Source organism: Ochotona princeps, chromosome 26, assembly GCF_030435755.1.
Source record: "Ochotona princeps isolate mOchPri1 chromosome 26, mOchPri1.hap1, whole genome shotgun sequence".
Taxonomy (NCBI): domain Eukaryota; kingdom Metazoa; phylum Chordata; class Mammalia; order Lagomorpha; family Ochotonidae; genus Ochotona; species Ochotona princeps.
In genome coordinates, this window is record NC_080857.1 from 22,762,333 (window position 1) to 22,778,680 (window position 16,348).

The following is a 16,348-nucleotide window of genomic DNA, read 5'->3' on the forward strand; positions in this document are numbered from 1 at the left end:
GGTTGAGCTGAAGGTTATACAGTCAGTGGATGTGGGGGTTGAGCCTGGCTCGTGCGCCTCCTGCGGTGCCTGTCCTTAGCCACTGAAGGACCTGCACCCTTTCCTGAGTTTGCCTAGAGGAGCTTGCCTGCTGGGGAGGTGCCTCAGCGCCCCCTTTGAGGCAGGACTCTGAGGCCCTGGGATGAGGGCAAGGAGGTTAGGCATTGTAGCAAAGCTTCAGTTCAGGGCTTTGTGGGATTTGTCCAGCAGAGCTGAGCAAACACAGGTGTGTTTTTGTCTCCTGGGGCCCAGCTTCCCCCGGAAATGGGGCTGGCTGTTTTCAACAGTCTGGTTCCGCTTGCCAAAGCGCTGTCTCTTTTACCGGAGTGACTTCTTCCTCCCACCCCCAAACCCTGCTGCACTGTGGGGCTGTAAGCAGGGGGGCTTTTCAGCCCCAATCTGGGTGGGCTCACTCTGGACACTTCCCACTATGACCCCAACCACCCTGGATCTGAAACTGTCTGTTGGACTTGCTGAGGCTGACCAGTTCTGCCTGAGGCAGGAACAAGCCTGCAGGTGGGCGGAGAAGGGACGGTGAGTTAGGGTTCCACAGAGCTTCCACGGTGGTGGTCACTGAAAATGGCGCCCCTCCCCCCTTGCCACCACCACATTGTGAATGCACAGTGCAGTGACACTGGGCTGCCTGACGTGGTCAAATGACAGCTGGGAGAGCGGGTGCAAAGCCAAAATAAATGATGTGAGGGATCTTGCAAGAAAGTTACAGTGCAGCCGCCATGGAAGCCCAGGTCATGCTCCCCTCACTCCTGTCGGCAGGTCTGCCTGGGGGGCGGCGTGGGGCAGCACTAAGGGAGGACGCCTGCTGTGTCTCCCTCCTGCCCTGTTGTATTTTTCAGTCCCAACTGTCTTTGCTTCTCAGCGTCCCTAGGTGTACTATTGTCCGTCTTCTTCCTGCCCTCCCCCCGCCCCGTGCCAAACAGCATCACCCACAAGGGGTGTCCACACCAGCTATGCCCGCCTCTCCCTGGGGCTGCCCCAGCTCTGCTACAGCTCCTCCTCCAGCTGCCCAGTTCTTCACTGCTCTAGCCTGGACTCAGGTACAGGCGTAAGCCCTGAGCCCCGACCTTCAGGGGCTCCCAGTCTTGGGGGTGAAGGACAGATAGGCGGCCAGGCAAGGACCACACCATGGGGCTCAAGTAGTAGCAGAGTGAACAGACAATGCCATTGGTCCTGGGCCCAGGCCAGATGGGCTTCCTGGAGGGGCTGATATTTTTGTCCAATCTTGAAAGATGGTGTGAGTTGCCCAGCAAGACCTCTGCTCATGGCAGGTGCAATTAAAGGCTAGACTTTTTTTTCCGGTTTATGTTGGATCTTCAGAAGGCTTATGGGAAAAGCTATGCATGGATTTCAAAACATAAATCATTTTCCATGAACTTTTTTTGAAAGATTTATTTATTTATTTGAAAACAGAATTACAGAGAGAGAGAGAGAGGAGAGACAGAGAAAGAGCTTTTATCTGCTGGTTCATTCCTCAGATGGCTGCCATGGCCAGAGCTGGGCTGATGTAAAGCCAGGAGCCAGGAGCTTTTACTGGATCTCCTACATGGGTACAGAAGCACAAGTACTTGGGCCATCTTCCGCTGCTTTCCCAAGCTGTTAATAGGGAGTTAGATTGGAAGTGGAGCAACCTGCACATGAACCAGCGTCCATATGGGATGCTGGCACCACTAGCAAAGGCTAGCCTGTGTCTACCATTCAGGCCTCCTTCCAAGAACTTTTGAAGTCATCTTTCCGAAGAAGGTACAGGCTGAAAGTTCTGGATGTGCCTCTGCCCAGCCTTCACCTCCTAAGCTGTACTAGTCTTCCGGAGGCTCTGGGATAGACCCCCGTGCACGTGTTCTCTGTACGCTAGGGGCGCGCTGGCCTCCAGAGCAGAGAGGTGTCTGTAAGAGAGAGATGTATCCTGTGTTGGTTCAGTTGATCATGAGACACGATTTCAAGACAGAGTCGAGGGCGGGTTGTTGGCATAGTGGTTAGGGATGCCCTGGGATGCTGGTATGCCACGTCATAGTGCTTGGGTGTAAGTGCTGCTGATTCCAGCTTCTTGCTAACGCACATCCTGAGAGGCAGCAGGGGATGGCTCAAGTGCCATCAAGTCCCTGCTGCCGACTTGGGGGATCTGAACTGAGTTCCCAGCTCCTGGCTTTGGCTGGCCCCGTCTCAGCAATTGCAGGCCTTGGGAAAGCAAAGCAGGTCATGGAATAAATCTATTCTCTGCCTTTCAACTAAGTAAATAAAGAAATGAATAATAATAATAAAAAAAAAGCAAAGACGGGGCTGAAAGTTGGTGAGGAGTGTGTGGGTCACGATGTTAGTACTTCCTGTCTGCGTGGAGTGCTGTCTTTCTCCTCTCTCTGTGCCTCCATAAATCTAAGCAACCATTTCTTTCTTCCTAATAATCGCTAGGGTTGCGTCCACCATGCCTGCCCACTTGCGGACTCTTCATTTCGGAGTTCCCCAGGGCAGAAGGAAGTGATGGAGGAAGGACTACACTAGGATGATGAATCATCCGCTATTCACCCAGGGGACTTTACATGGGGAGAAGGCCGACGCCCTGCCCCCGGGCACTGGCTGGCGTGTGGCGGCTAGCGTCATCTGGTGCAGAGACGTCCAGCGCTGCCAGAGAATAGTGCAGATCGGGAGCAAGGGGGCTCTTTTCTCTGGCTGTCACAGACGCCTGGCGGGGATTTGGGTGGGTATGCACTTGTTTCTTGTGCTGTTCCTGGCCGTAGCCACAGGTGGTGCTGTTGGCAGATACCAGCTTGGTGTCCTACTCCATCGTGGTCAGCTTCCTAGAGAGGTAGCTACAGAGTTCACAACTTCACATGTAACCTCTTGGTGATCTGGTTCTGCAGTGTGAAGTGTTCCTGCTCTGAACCAACACATGTGGGCGTGCGCGCACACACAATCCCACCCTTCTTTTGTCTCTGAACTGGGCCCCCAATAGGATTCGTTCAATTTTTGCTTTGGTTGACTGCCAATCAGGAAAGGTGTTTATCAGCTAATTTACCCTAAGGTGTCAATCTGGCTTAGCCTGTTACTTCTGGGTTACTGTGCTTTAAAACTGCAGAGAGTGGAGCCCAGCATGATGATTCAATTGGCTAAACCTCCCCTTGCAAGGCTGGGGTCACAGATGGGCACTGGTTCGTGTCCCTGCTTCTCTGCTTTCCGTCCAGCTCCCTACTTGTGGCCTGGAAAGCAGTGGAGGATGGCCTAATTTTGGAAGAAGCTCCTGGGATCGGCTCAGCTCCAGTCCTGTGGCCGTTTGGGGAGTGAACCAGCTAATGGAAGATCTTTCTCTGTCTCCCTTCTTTCTGTAAATCTGCCTTTCTAATAAAAATAAATAAATCTTCCCAAAAAATGCAGATTGAAGCAACGCCTCATAGAGGCAAATAGCTAAGGATGGAATCGGCTCTTGTGAATGTGGAAAGGAAGAGGCTGGGAGGGAGTTGTGGAGGGTGATGCCACATTGCCTATTTCACTGGTGCCCCCTGCGTGGGCCACCTCAGCTCCTCACAGGGTTTGTGAGCTCTGCTGGGCAAGTGTCTCCATCAGTACAATGGAAGGACATCCCCCAGGGCAGGCGGGTGCCAGGCACCCATGGGGGGCTGCTGTTGAGGGGCCAGGGCGCTTTAGAGTTGTGGGAATGACTAACCCATTGCTTCCTTTTGTTTGGCCAGACGTTCACGGCATGGTGCAACTCTCACCTCCGGAAGGCGGGGACCCAGATTGAGAACATTGAGGAGGACTTCCGGGATGGTCTGAAGCTCATGTTGCTACTGGAGGTCATTTCAGGTGAGGGGACCCCAGACCCCTGGCTTCTGGGCAGAGTCCTGGACCCATGGCTGGAACTAGCTTTGGGCTGTTTGGAACAAGCTGGGGGGTGCTGGCTGAGACTGGGAGCAGGGGTCTGGCTTCTGGGCCTGCTCCCAGCTGTCTAGGTGACTTGGATAATTGACTTTGCCTGTGGAAGGATGATCTTGGAGGTCCTTCCAAATGTCAGGATCCTGTGGCCGAGAATGAAACCTCGAATGGCCACGTCTAAATTGTGGCTGCACCCCGATGAGCCCTGCCCTCTCCGACCTCAGATGTCTGGAGTGCATATCCCAGCTCTCTGGTGGGCACTTTCCTCTTCTCGGGGCCTGGGGAACCTGGCCTTGGTTTATCTGCTGGACCTTCTCAGCCCCTCTCTTCCCCGAACCTCCCTCTTTGGTGCTGATAAGCCTGAGAACGATAAGCCTGAGAACGAATGTTAGCCCAGGCCTCCGCCCTGAGCCCCCCTCCCATGCTACCCTAGCAGGGTGGCTCTCGTCACCTTGGGCCACACCACGCCTGGCCCTCACAACCCGCTGTCCTCCCATAGTCCTCATCTTGTCCTCTAGCCCCAATCTGGGAACTATCCAGCATGCCCCTTTGTGTCCTGTTCATTGCATTTGCATCTTCATCATCCTGTTAACCTCCACTGCCTGGGTCTCAGCGTGAACCTGGGTCATCTCTTACCTGGATGACACCACCAGGAAGGCCTCCAGCGCTCTTGCATTGCCCCTCCCCTGCTCACAGCAGCCCCGAGGGATCGGGTGGCAGCCCAAATATGGTCACGCTGTTCCTTGCTCAGCCCTTCACCGCCTCCCCTGGGGCTTGGAGCCTGTAGTCCGCATTCCTTAGCAGCTTGCAGGACCCTGTGGGAGCTGGCACCTGCTTTGTTTTCCACTCTTACCAAAAAGGGATGGAGCTTAGACCCCCTGCCGTATGCACTGGGGAGACCTGTGGCTCTCTCCGGATGGCAGGGCATGCCCCATTCCCTGTGCCTCTGCCTGAACTCTTAGCTGGCTTTGACTTTAACCTTTGCAAATATTGCCTTTTCAGGTAAAGTCTCTCTGTGTGTGTATCAAAGTTACTGTTTTGACCGTTTGTAAGTGACATTAAGCACAGTGCAAATGTGGCATTGTATACAGCCATCCATCTCCGTAATACTTTTGTCTTCCCAAAGTCAAGTCTGTCCCCAGTGAACCCTGACTTACCATTCTCCTCGCTGCCTGGCCCCTGGCAGTTTCCATTCTGTGCCCGTGACTCCCAGCCACTCTAGGGGCCTCATGTGAGTTGAGCACTCCCAGGGGACTGTGTGTTTCCTTCGGTAGAGCCTGTTCTCCAGGTCTGAGCAGGTGTCCGGCTTCCTGTCCTGATAGGTGAGGGAGGTTCCACTGTAGCTGCCAGCACGCTCTGTCCATGCATGCACCTGCTAATGAGTGCTTGGCTTGTTTGCCCCTTAGGGCCACTGTGGCTACTGCTGCAAGGACCTGGGCTTGCAGGATACTTTTTTTTTTTGCATCTCTGTGATAAATTCTTTGGGAAGTAGAGTTGCTAGGTCGTATGGTAGTTTTGTGTTTAATTTCTTGAGGAACTGCCACACTGGTTTCCCTCTAACTGCCTTTGGGAATGTCGTTTCCTATTTCTTTCCCCCAAAGAGTCCCTAGGTGGAAACAAGCAAGTGGACCCTTGCTCCTTCAAAACCAGGGGGTGCAGGTGGGTTCAGTTGTTGCCTGTGGCACTGGTGTCCCATACTTGCACCCGTTCGAGTCCTGGCTGCTGGACCTCCAACACAGCTGCCTGCTGATATACTGGGAAAATAGGGGAAGACAGCCTAGTGCTTGGGTCCCTTGCCACTCACGTTGGAGACCAGGAGGGAGTCCCTGGCTTCTGGCCTTTTGGGGAGTGAACCAGTGAATGGAAGAGCTCTCTGTTCCCTTCTTTTTCTGTCAGTCTGCATTTAAAATAAACAAGGCTGTCTGTTTGCTTTGTTTTGTTTTAAATCTGAAAACCCAGTTTGGGAATTTCCTCCAGGAAGTCTTCCCTTAGCTTCTGTTGCCCCCACTCCAGTTTGGGTTGAGGAGGTGCCTGGTCTGTCTCCCTACCTGCTGGCCCTCTGCTGTGTCACTCACCATATGGCATACTCAGTTTTTATTTAATGACTCAGAGAGCTTCCACATGCTGGTTCATGCCCTGGTCATGATGACTAGGGTTGGTCAAGGAGTGGGATATTCAGTCCCTGGCTCTCACGTGAGTGGTAGCCATCCAGTCGTGTGAACCATCCACACTGTCTCCACGGGTCTGTATTGGCAGGGAGCTGGAGCCCAGCTTGTGACCCAGGTCCTCCAACGTCAGATGGCCCGTGTCCTAACAAGCAGGACAGCTGCCTGTCAGGTGTCTGTGCTTTTGGCAGTTTGTTTTCTTTCCCACTGCACGCTGAGCTCCTGGAGGGGTAAGCGGGACTCATCACGTGGCAAGTGAGTGACACTCCAGTGGTATCAGAATGGCCGACTGTCTAGAGCTGCAGCTGTGCGACCCGCGCGGCGTATCTAGCTGGCTGGGTCCAGCCTGAGCTGAGGACCAGCCAATGCTTCAGGGCAGCCTGTGTGTGTCTTCCCCTGGCACGGAGGGGAGACCTGGTCAATAAAACGTTCCCTTTTCCTCCTAAGTATCTTTTGGCAGGGGGAAGGAAGAGGAATGTTGCCCATAGAGCTTCTCCAAGCATGGCTCCTAGACCACCCACATCAGAATCAACAGATCTGCTTATCAAAATGCAGACTCCTGGGAGGGGGCAGGGGTTGACTGTCTAGCAAGTTCTCCAGGGGTTTTTGCTGTCGCTAATGGTTGAGAACACCTGGTCCCAGCTTTGGCCTGTTCTCAGTCATTGTCCACTATCCTTGTGGCAGGGTCCCTGCCCAGTCAGTGTGTACAGCTGGCAAGTGCCCACTGAGCTCAGGCAGGCGCCTGGCAGCACCTGCCAGTGAGAGTCATGTGGCCCGCCCACCATCCCTGCAGCCCCCGGGTCTTGCCTACCCCAAGCCTGGCGGGTTGCCTGGCTGAGCAGTGGCCTTAGCTTTGGTTGAACTCCAAGAGAAAGTCTTGATTTCATAAAAAAGCAGCTGTACTTCCCCGGGAGCCGACAGCCAGATCCTCTGTAGGACAGGAAGTCTGCCTGTTTGCAGAAGCCGGCCTGGCTGGCTGCCGCGGCTCCAACATGGTGGGCCTGGCTCAGCCTTGCAGTAGCCAGCCCCTTGAGCCCTCTTAGCTGGACCATTGCCCAGATAGGACAAGCATGGGAGAGGCCTGGGTGCCAGGCTCTCAATGTTGTGGGATTCTGAAGGCCCTAGAAGCTCTGAAAGTGAGGTACGCCCTCCGGCCAGGTGTCACCATGCGTAGTACTTTTGCAGCTTTGAGTCCTTTCAGGAGGCCCCTGGATACGCTCCACTCTGGGATGAAGGTACTGGACAGCCAGCTTCTGTGCCCATTTCCCCACAGTTTCTGACCTTGAACTCTGAGAGGCAGAAACTCTTGTGGAAACTCTTGGGGCAGGAGTAGGGGTTATCCCGGGACAGAGGGCTGGGGTGCAGCTGGGGTCACAGGAAGGCAGTGTCCTGGGACGGGGGCATTCTGCTCAGATGAGGAGGGGGACGCTGGAGGCAGCTTCCCCTAGATCGGGGAACTTTTCCAGAATGATCAGGGTGACCTTTGCCCCACTGCCAGAACAAAAGAGCCTACGGTTCTTTCTGTGTGATCCCCTGGCAGCAAAGATCCCCTCCTGTAAGCTCCAAGTTATTCCTTCCCCTCCTCTTTGGAAGAACACTTATCTTTCTTGGTGTTTGTTGCCTGTGTGTGATCATGTGTGTTCCCCATCTAAGGTCCCGGGGTATCATTACACAAATGCGGGGAGCAGTTTTTCAGCCCCCTCTTCGTAGCATCCCTACCGTGCATGCGTGTAGGGGCTTATGAGCGCACCACGAGGGGCCATCCACACGCCGGTTTAGGTCTGAGAAGAGGCAGGCTGGACCTGCCCTTGCATTCCCTCCAGGGCAGCATTGTGCTGTGCCTGTGACACACACACACACACACACACCCCTGTTGAAGGTGTGCCCTGCCTGGCTTACAGCAGCTCACCTCCCTTCTCTGCCTGCTTGATCCACGCAGGCGAACGCTTGGCCAAGCCCGAGAGAGGCAAGATGAGGGTGCACAAGATCTCCAACGTCAACAAGGCCCTGGATTTCATAGCCAGCAAAGGCGTCAAGCTGGTGTCCATTGGCGCCGAGGGTGAGTACCCACAACCGCCAGTCACCCTGATGTTGTCCGCCGCTAGGGAGGGTGCCCAGTTATTGCTGGGGGCATTTGCAAGTGGTTCCCCCAGCACTGTGGACTGCTCCTGCAGCCCTTCAGGCGCCGCCCTGCCCCCAGCTGCTTCCTGCTCCATCCTCAACCAGATCCTGGTGCCTTGCAATCTGGGGGTGGGGAGGGGGTGGGGCGGAATGCCGTCTTTCTTCTCTGCCATTTGGCCAGAACCAAACAGATCCACAGATCCGTGCCTGGGGCTCTGGAAGGGGAAGGGGGGTATTGCCAGCACAGTGAGTGGCTGGGGAGTGCCCGAGGTTCCCTGGACTGCAGGGAGCCACTAGACACAAATCCTTAGGGACGTCTTCAGTAGTCTTGGTGTTTTTCCTCTCACTTAGAAAAGCTGTTTAAACCATTACGAGGCATCTTAAGAATGTTCATGGAAAATGCGAATTATGAAAAAAACTATGCTTGGATTAAAAAAATTTTTTTTTGCACCAAAATAAACACATCTTTAAATTCCATTATTTTGTAAGCTTTTTGAAGTCCCTTCATATCAGCATGTCCCCAATGATTAAACAAAGGTAAAACAGTTCACTTTGTGTAAGCTTTATTTATTTGAAAGGCAGTGACACAGAGGCAGAGAGACTCCCCCCCTCTTTTGGCTCACTACCTCCAAACCTGCAACTGCCCAGGAACTCCATGGCTTTGACGTCGGTGGTAGGAACCCTTGTACCTGGTACACCTGAGAGGGAAGCTGGAATCAGCAGACAGGACTCAGGCGCAGGCACTGTGGGATGCAGCTGTCCCACGCAGCACCTGAGCCGCTGTGCACGACACCCACTGCGGCTCAGCTGCCTGAGCACAGGATGGGCAGGGAGACATGGAGTTAAAATGTTCCAACCCTCAAGCAGCATGGCTGTGGATTCAGCAAATATTTACTGGGCAGCTGTTTAGAGAGCGACGCACGTTCCCTTTGCTCTGAGATGGAGCCGTGACTGTGTGTGCTGTGTGTTCTGCTCTGGCCAGTCCGTGAGCCCAAGGCAGCAGCATCGCTGCAAAAATCTCTACTTGCACCCCTAGGAGGCAGCTGTTCTACGTTTGGTCCCCACGTTGCCATGGGAAAACAGGTGCTTGCAAAGGTTAGGCTCCTTGCCCAGGATCCACACATGGCCAAGCCCGAGCTGAAATCCAGGTGTGTGTGACACTAGGGAAAGGCTCTCCTCTCCTGAGCATGACCGATGACCACTTCCTCTCTGCTGGGACTCAGCAGCTCGAGTGCCCCGGCCCGCACGTCAGCATACAGACCTCGCTGCCACGGCTTTCTGTAAACATCAGAGCACAGAGCAGGCAGAGGTCAGGAACTGCTGCAGAGACCATATTTCTCTTCTCAGCAGGACTGGCGCTGTGGTGTCATTGCTAAAGCCCCTGCCTGCAACCCCAGTATATCCCATATATCCTGCTTCGAGTCCTGAATGCTCCACTTCTAATCTAGCTCCCTGGTAATGTTCCTGTGGAAGATGATCTAAGTTCTAGTACTTGGGCTTCTGCCCCCACCAAGGAGACCTGGATGAGGGGACTGGTTTTGGCCCGCCTGACTCTGTTCCAGCTGTTGTCATTTTGGGAGTCAATTAGCAGATGTGAGATTTCTAACTTTTTAAGATTTATTTATTTTTATTGTAAAGTCAGATCTACAGAAAGAAGGAGAGACAAAAAGATCTTTTGTCCTCTGGTTCACTCCCCAACTGACCACAATGGTCAAAGCTGAGCTGATCCAAAGCCAGGAGCCAGGAGCTTCTCCCGAGTATCCCACACGGGTGCAGGATCCCAAGACCTGGAGGAAGTTCCTGGCTCCTGGCTTTGGATTGGTGCAGCACCGGCCGTTGCAGTCACTTGGGGAGTGAATCATCGGACAGATCTTCCTCTCTGTCTCTCCTCCTCTCTCTATATCTGACTTCCCAATAAAAAGTAAAAAATCTTAAAAAAAATTTTTTTTTCTTTTTCAGAAAGACTTTACCCTAGGGGAGGAGGGCTGGAAAGGGAAGGTGTGTGTGAACAGCTCTTCCCACCGTCATGCCGTGTGTGCCTGATCAGCCAGGATATTTCACTGGCTTGTCTCTTTGGACCCTCGTGGCGGGCTCGGGAAAGTTACCAGAACAAAGCATGTGGTGCCAGGGCAGATCCTGTACATCTGATTTTCCCTCGGCTACTGGATGGCAGAGCACCCTGCCCAGGCCTGCCTGCACCCTGCCCAGCCAGGCCTGAGTTCTAGTCCCAGTAACACAGGCCTGGCTTCTCTGGAGATTTTCAAAGGGCTCATGTAGAAATGAGGTGTTCTTTCCTGCCACCGTGGGGAGCCAGTGTTGTTAGTGGGGGCTTCTTGGTGGGATGGCCACTCTGCTGAGTTCAAGAACTAGTGGGTTTTTGAAATGTAATTAAGCTAGTTGAAATGACGTTTGCTGCTGTGACGTGTGAAGCAGCCGGTGGCGGTGGCACCGCCCTGTGCCATGAGCTGTCCGGGAAGTGGGGTGCTGCTGGCTGTCCCTGGAGTGGTCTGGGCAGGAGCCAGATTTGCCGGTCCTCCCGGAAGGACAGAACCAGGCTGGAAATGAGATGCTCCAGGGCAGCCCAGTTCTGGTCAGTGCAGAGCCATAGGGAGAACAGCTGTGTTCTGGGAATGGAGCCTGGAGGTCAGGCACATCCCCATGGCAGGGAGGAGTTAGGTCAGGTCCCTGTGGTTTCCCGGATTACATTGGGTTCCAGAATGTCCAGACTTCACAGAGTTAAACTTGTCCTGAGTGAATTGCGATTTTTTTTCCCCTTTGGCTATGCAGAGATAGACAAATATAAAGAGATCTTTAGCTGCTGGTTCATTCCCCAATGCCTGCAGTAGCCGGGGCTGGAGCAGGGCAAAGCTGGGAGCCTGACACTCAATTCCGGTCTCATGTGGGTGATAGGGAGCCAGTTGTTTGAGCCATCACCTTGCCATTTCCCAGGGTGCCCGGCAGCAGGAAAGCTGGATTTGGAAGTGAAGCCAGAACTTGAACCCAAGTACTCTGATACGGCAAGTGGATGTCACAGATGGGCCCCTAACCACTGTACCCAGCGCTCACCTCAGTGGTTGGGATTGAACCACAAAGGGGACATGAGAAAGATGTTTTATTTAGAAGCTTGGTGGCTTGGGTGTCAAGAACTGGGAATGGTCTTGTTGATGTGGTGTCTGTCCTTAGGATGGAGGAGTTAAGAGGTGCAGTAGCCAATGTGTTGGATGGGGAGGTGGCCCTGGGCTTCCGGCTTCTATCACTTGGAACTTCTACAGTATCATTCTTTCTCTCTCCCCTGGAGTGGGGAGAAGGGAGAAGCAGGTTCCTAGTGCAAACAGGATACGAGTAGCCTTGTAGTTCCCTATAGACCGGGAATGGGAAATCCAGACAAGCCCGCTCCCTCCCACTCCCAGGGCAGACATTATTAATCAATCATTGAGGTTATTCCGATGGAGCCTGCTTGTGGCTTTGGGCCCAGTATTCCTGGCAGGTGCCTGCCATAGAGCTGCCTGTAGGAATGGACATCCCCCTACTGCAGCCACAGAAATGTCAGATAAAATGGGGAGCAGGGCGAAGAACCTCCGGGTGGGCTGGGTCCTCAAGGTGGGGGAGTCCATGGGAACTGGGCTGCAGTGGTGCATGGCTGCACTGTGAGGGTCTCACTGACCATGGCTCCAGGTGAGGCTTTCCTATTGAGGTGGTCCTGGGGTCTGTAGTTTCTAGGCTGGGGCTGTGCTTAGCAGCTTCCCAAAAAGTACGTCTACATAGAATCCTTGCTTGGCATCTCAGCTCATTGACCGGGGATGGATTCCTAGGGAGAATTTCAAGTTAGCAAGTCAAATGACTTCAGGATGCATGCTGTCTTTTGCTACAGTATTTTCCAGTTTATACTTGTGGCTTCAGCATGGTGGTCTTGTTAACATAAGGTATGTGTGCGTGCGTGTGTGTGTGTTAACTTTGCTAGTTTAATAGCTAGGAAATGGCTTATTACTCTGATTACATGTAAGATGGAACATTCTTGTAAGTGGGTTATTTATGGGTCATGATTTGGGGCTGATCTGTTTGTGGCTTTAGCCCATATATCCACTGAGACGTTAGGCTTTCTGTCTCCTTGGTGAAAATCAGCTTTTGGATTCTTAGATGTGAAACCAGTACAAGTTGCAAATAAAAAAATTTTGTTAAATATATTTATTTAGTTGGAAGAGAGAGTGTGGGGGGGAAGGCAGGGACAGAGAGAGAGTCTCCATTTGCTAGGTCACTCTCCATGTGGCCACAACAGCCAGGGCTGGAGCAGACCAGGGCCAGCGGCTGCGTCCAGGTCTGCCGTGTTGAGTGCTTGGGCCGTCTTCTTGTTGCTTTCCCAGGGCATTAGCAGGAAGCTGGATCGGAAGTGAAGTGGCTGGCACTGGACCTGGCACCTGTATGGGATGCTGGCATTTCAGACAGAGTGTGATGAGCTGCACCGCAGCACCAACCCCACACTGATGAAGTTTTCCAAACTGACTCTGCTTCCCCGATACACTTTGCCCAGTGTCGCTTGTTCATGCCACCACAGTGATCATCTTCTCTGTCTCCGCGGGTGGGGATTGTGTCCCCTGGTGTCACTTCTTCCCTCTTGTCCAGGCTAAACCCTGCTGTGCCCTCACACAGCCCTCCGAGAGGCCCAGCGCTGTGGCCTGCCTCCAGCGCTATCATTATTCCCTGCTTAGTACCAGCATGGCCGTGGAGCAGCAGGTCACTTTTTTGAAAGTTAGCACCTTATTTATTTACATTTATTTGAAAGCAGAGGAGACCCTCTGTTTACTTGTTCACCCCAAATGTCTGCGGTGGCTGGAGCTGGGCCAGGCTGAAGCCCAGAGCCTAGAGCTCAGCCTAGGGGTCTCCTGGGGGTTCCTGGGGTATACCCACTTGGACTACAGCTAGTGCTCCTCTCACTCACCCACCACCGCACCAGGGTGTACATTGGCAGGAAGCTGGAACCCAGCAGTGCTGGGGCTCAATCCAGACACACCAGTGTAGGATGCAGACGAGCCAAGCAGTGTTTTCACTGCTCCATTTTTGAGCAAGGGGCTGAGCCTTTAGGGTCTGACTTCCTTAATGGGAAGGCAATCTTGTGTATGGGGTTTGTGGGGCGCAAGCTTCAATGGACACAGTCTGTGGGAATCAGGACGCCCTGGAAACTGCCGCTTCCTGTGTTTCTGCTGGGGCTCCCCTCCTAAGTAGGACTGCAGGTAGGGAAACATGACGTCGTGTTTGGGCGACGTTTTCCTCATGGAGATGAGGAAAAGGAGGCTTCATTTGAGCGTCAGTGGTTGAGCCCTCATGCCCGTAACGAGGTCAAAATGTAGATGCCTCAGAAAGGGGCTTTTTTTCCTGGGCACAGAGGGGAAAAATGTAATAGAATTGATAGTGCTTGAAAGTCTAGGGAGTGCTGTTTAAAGAGAGCAGGCTATCTCTTGTGATCTTAAACTGGCTTTCTAAGAAGAGGGTCTGAAGAACTGCCACCCATGGTGCAGGTTGACATGGGAATCAGTGGATCATTGCTTGGCTCTCTGTGTGTGTGGATGGCTGTGTGGGGAGCTGAATACTTAAGAGACCCATCCCAGCTCATGGAATTGCCAGAACATCTGAGATGGTTGGGAAAACCTTCCCCTCTTCTGGGTCGGGCTGGGGAGCCCCATTCAGGGTTTGGGGCGCCCTCTTGTGGCCCTTCCCCGAGGCACCCGCCGCCCACGGCTGGCATTGACTCCATCTTCCGCGCAGATTTCTCTGCTGGCACCTGCACCTGTCACACTGGCTCCTGGTATCCTGTGTTCCTGGCGCAGGACGTGGTGGGTGCCGTTGGTGCTGCCCGTGTCTCTGCTTGTGTCCTGACGTGTCCTGATGCTGTCTCTGTAGAGATTGTGGACGGGAACGTGAAGATGACCCTGGGCATGATCTGGACCATCATCCTCCGTTTTGCCATCCAGGACATCTCCGTGGAAGGTGGGCTTCTGCGCGGCTCTTGCTCCCCTAGGGTCTCCAGCAGCTCCAGCTCCATGTGCAACCTCTGCTTGGAGAGGACTCTCCCTCACTCCATTCAGTGGACCCTGCCTCATGGGCCACGCATCCTCTGCTCCTTCCCTGTTTTAGGGCTTCTGCCCTGTCTCCTGGTCTGTAAGGACATGTTGGGCTGCCGATCCCCATATATGTATGGGCAAACTACCCTCTTTGGAAGATCCCAAGGCTGCAGCGGGAAGTATCTTGCAAACCTTACTTTGGCTCCTGAAAGCCCTGAAGAACTGGGCAGTAGCAGCCCAGAGAGGGAGGGAGAGATGACCCAGGCCCTCCTCGCTGCTCCCTTAGCTCCCTCTGCTGGCCGCCTCGCAGAACTGCAAGGGCTACCGTGGCTGGGAGCAGTGACTGGTGGCTCAGTATTCTGCCTTCCAGCCATTGTTGAGTTTTGCTTTTGATGTGAACGCATTTACTCTGCAATCTTTGCATGTTTACTATGCACACAAGATACACACTGCCCAAAATTTCCAACTGTCCCGTAATCCTAAGAGGAACCTTGTTTCTTGGATGACAGTAAGATCTAGGCAAAAAATGGCAAAAAAGTTGGGCCTTCGCCACGAGGCCAAGCATTGCCACATGTCCAATGTAGAAGGTGCCGCATGACTGGCTTTGACACACCTCCAAGCCTGCTTTCCTGGCCCTCAGTCACTCTTCCCACTCTCTCAAGGACGTGGACTTGCTGCCCGGGGTGTCTCCCCTTGTCCTTGGTAGCGGCAGGGTGATGTATACCCATGTGTCATGGTGGGGCCTCCCGCCGCTGGCAGCCTCTGTCCACACGGGTCAGCCCACTGACCCTCCTGCCTTCCCCCTCCCTACACAGAGACATCAGCCAAGGAAGGGCTTCTCTTGTGGTGTCAGAGGAAGACGGCCCCTTACAAAAACGTCAATATTCAGAACTTCCACATAAGGTGAGTGGCCGGGTGTAGTGAGCCCTGGGTCCCTGGTTGGGGCAGTTTTGGTGCCACAGCAGTGTCAAGACCCCCCGGGGGAGGAAGCACCTGGCCGTGGGAAGAGGTGTTGGTGGACTACCTGTGGTTCACAGTCACGCTGCCAAGGAGGCCCCAAGGAGAATGTTCTGGAAACCCCAGCCTGGGCTCCAGCACAGCAAGCTGGGGCCAGGGACCATGGTAGGTGTTGGAGTAGCAGCTTTGTCCCAGTGTCTCAGATTTGCAACAAGAAGTAATGTCTCTTTCCCAACCCGTCTTCTCCTAACTCCGCTTCCAAAGAATTAGGGATAAGGGTTCAAAAAGTTCTTGGAAAAATGAGTACTATGAAAAAATCATGCTTGGGTATCAAAAGATTTCGTGCCAAAATAAATTCTGTTTAAAAAAAAAATTGAGAGATAGTAAATTTTTGATCTGCTGGCTTGGCCACCAAATGCCCACGTGAGCCAGGACTGGGCTGGGGCTGTGGCTGGGAACACAATGCAGGTCTCTCTTGTGGGTGGCAGGAACCAGGCACTCAACAGGCATCAATACCCTGCTTCTCGGGGTCTGCGTGATCAGGAGGCAGAGCTGATCTCTAACCACTGGGCCTCAATGCCTGCCCCTACTGTTTCCCCCGCTTTTGGTTAGGGCCGGGCTGCCTGGTAAGGTGGGGTGGGGTTGGACAAGGGTGCCTGCCTCACCAATTCCCTCCCTCCCTCACCCTGGGCAGCTGGAAGGACGGCCTCGGATTCTGTGCTTTGATCCACCGCCACCGGCCCGAGCTGATTGACTACGGGAAGCTGCGGAAGGTGAGTGCCCTCACCTGACCTCGCCCTCTGGCTGGGCAGGGGCGGGGAGGACATGGGGCAGGGTCTTCCCTGCCCTGAGAGGTGTCTGCCTCTTAGGCCAGCCATACCTGCGCAGATGTGAGCAGACAAGGCACTTGCTAGTGGGGACTCCTTTGTGACAGAGGTCCATGGGCTGGTACCTGGCCTGCTGGGAGAAAGAGATGCACAACCGAGACAGCCTTAACCACATCCCTGCCTTCTCTTCTGTAAGGTGGTGCTGTAATCTGTGCAGCTCACCTGTGCAGCTCACACTCCCAGCCACACTGCAGGCTCAAGTAGGCTCCCCCACTGGTACCACGCATGAATTTGATTCCTA

The 16,348-nt window shown here is 53.8% G+C and overlaps 1 protein-coding gene across 3 annotated transcripts in view; it reads left to right on the top strand.

Annotated features, from left to right (window-relative positions):
* Nucleotides 1-16,348, top strand: part of ACTN1 (actinin alpha 1) — an 88,947-nt gene that overhangs the window by 45,041 nt on the left and 27,558 nt on the right. For all 3 annotated transcript variants that reach the window (XM_004584448.3, XM_004584449.2, XM_004584450.2), the window contains exons 2-6: nt 3,738-3,852; nt 8,026-8,145; nt 14,103-14,189; nt 15,079-15,166; nt 15,915-15,993. In XM_004584448.3, the coding sequence (XP_004584505.1) occupies nt 3,738-3,852; nt 8,026-8,145; nt 14,103-14,189; nt 15,079-15,166; nt 15,915-15,993 (489 nt within the window). The remainder of the gene's footprint in view (nt 1-3,737; nt 3,853-8,025; nt 8,146-14,102; nt 14,190-15,078; nt 15,167-15,914; nt 15,994-16,348) is intronic.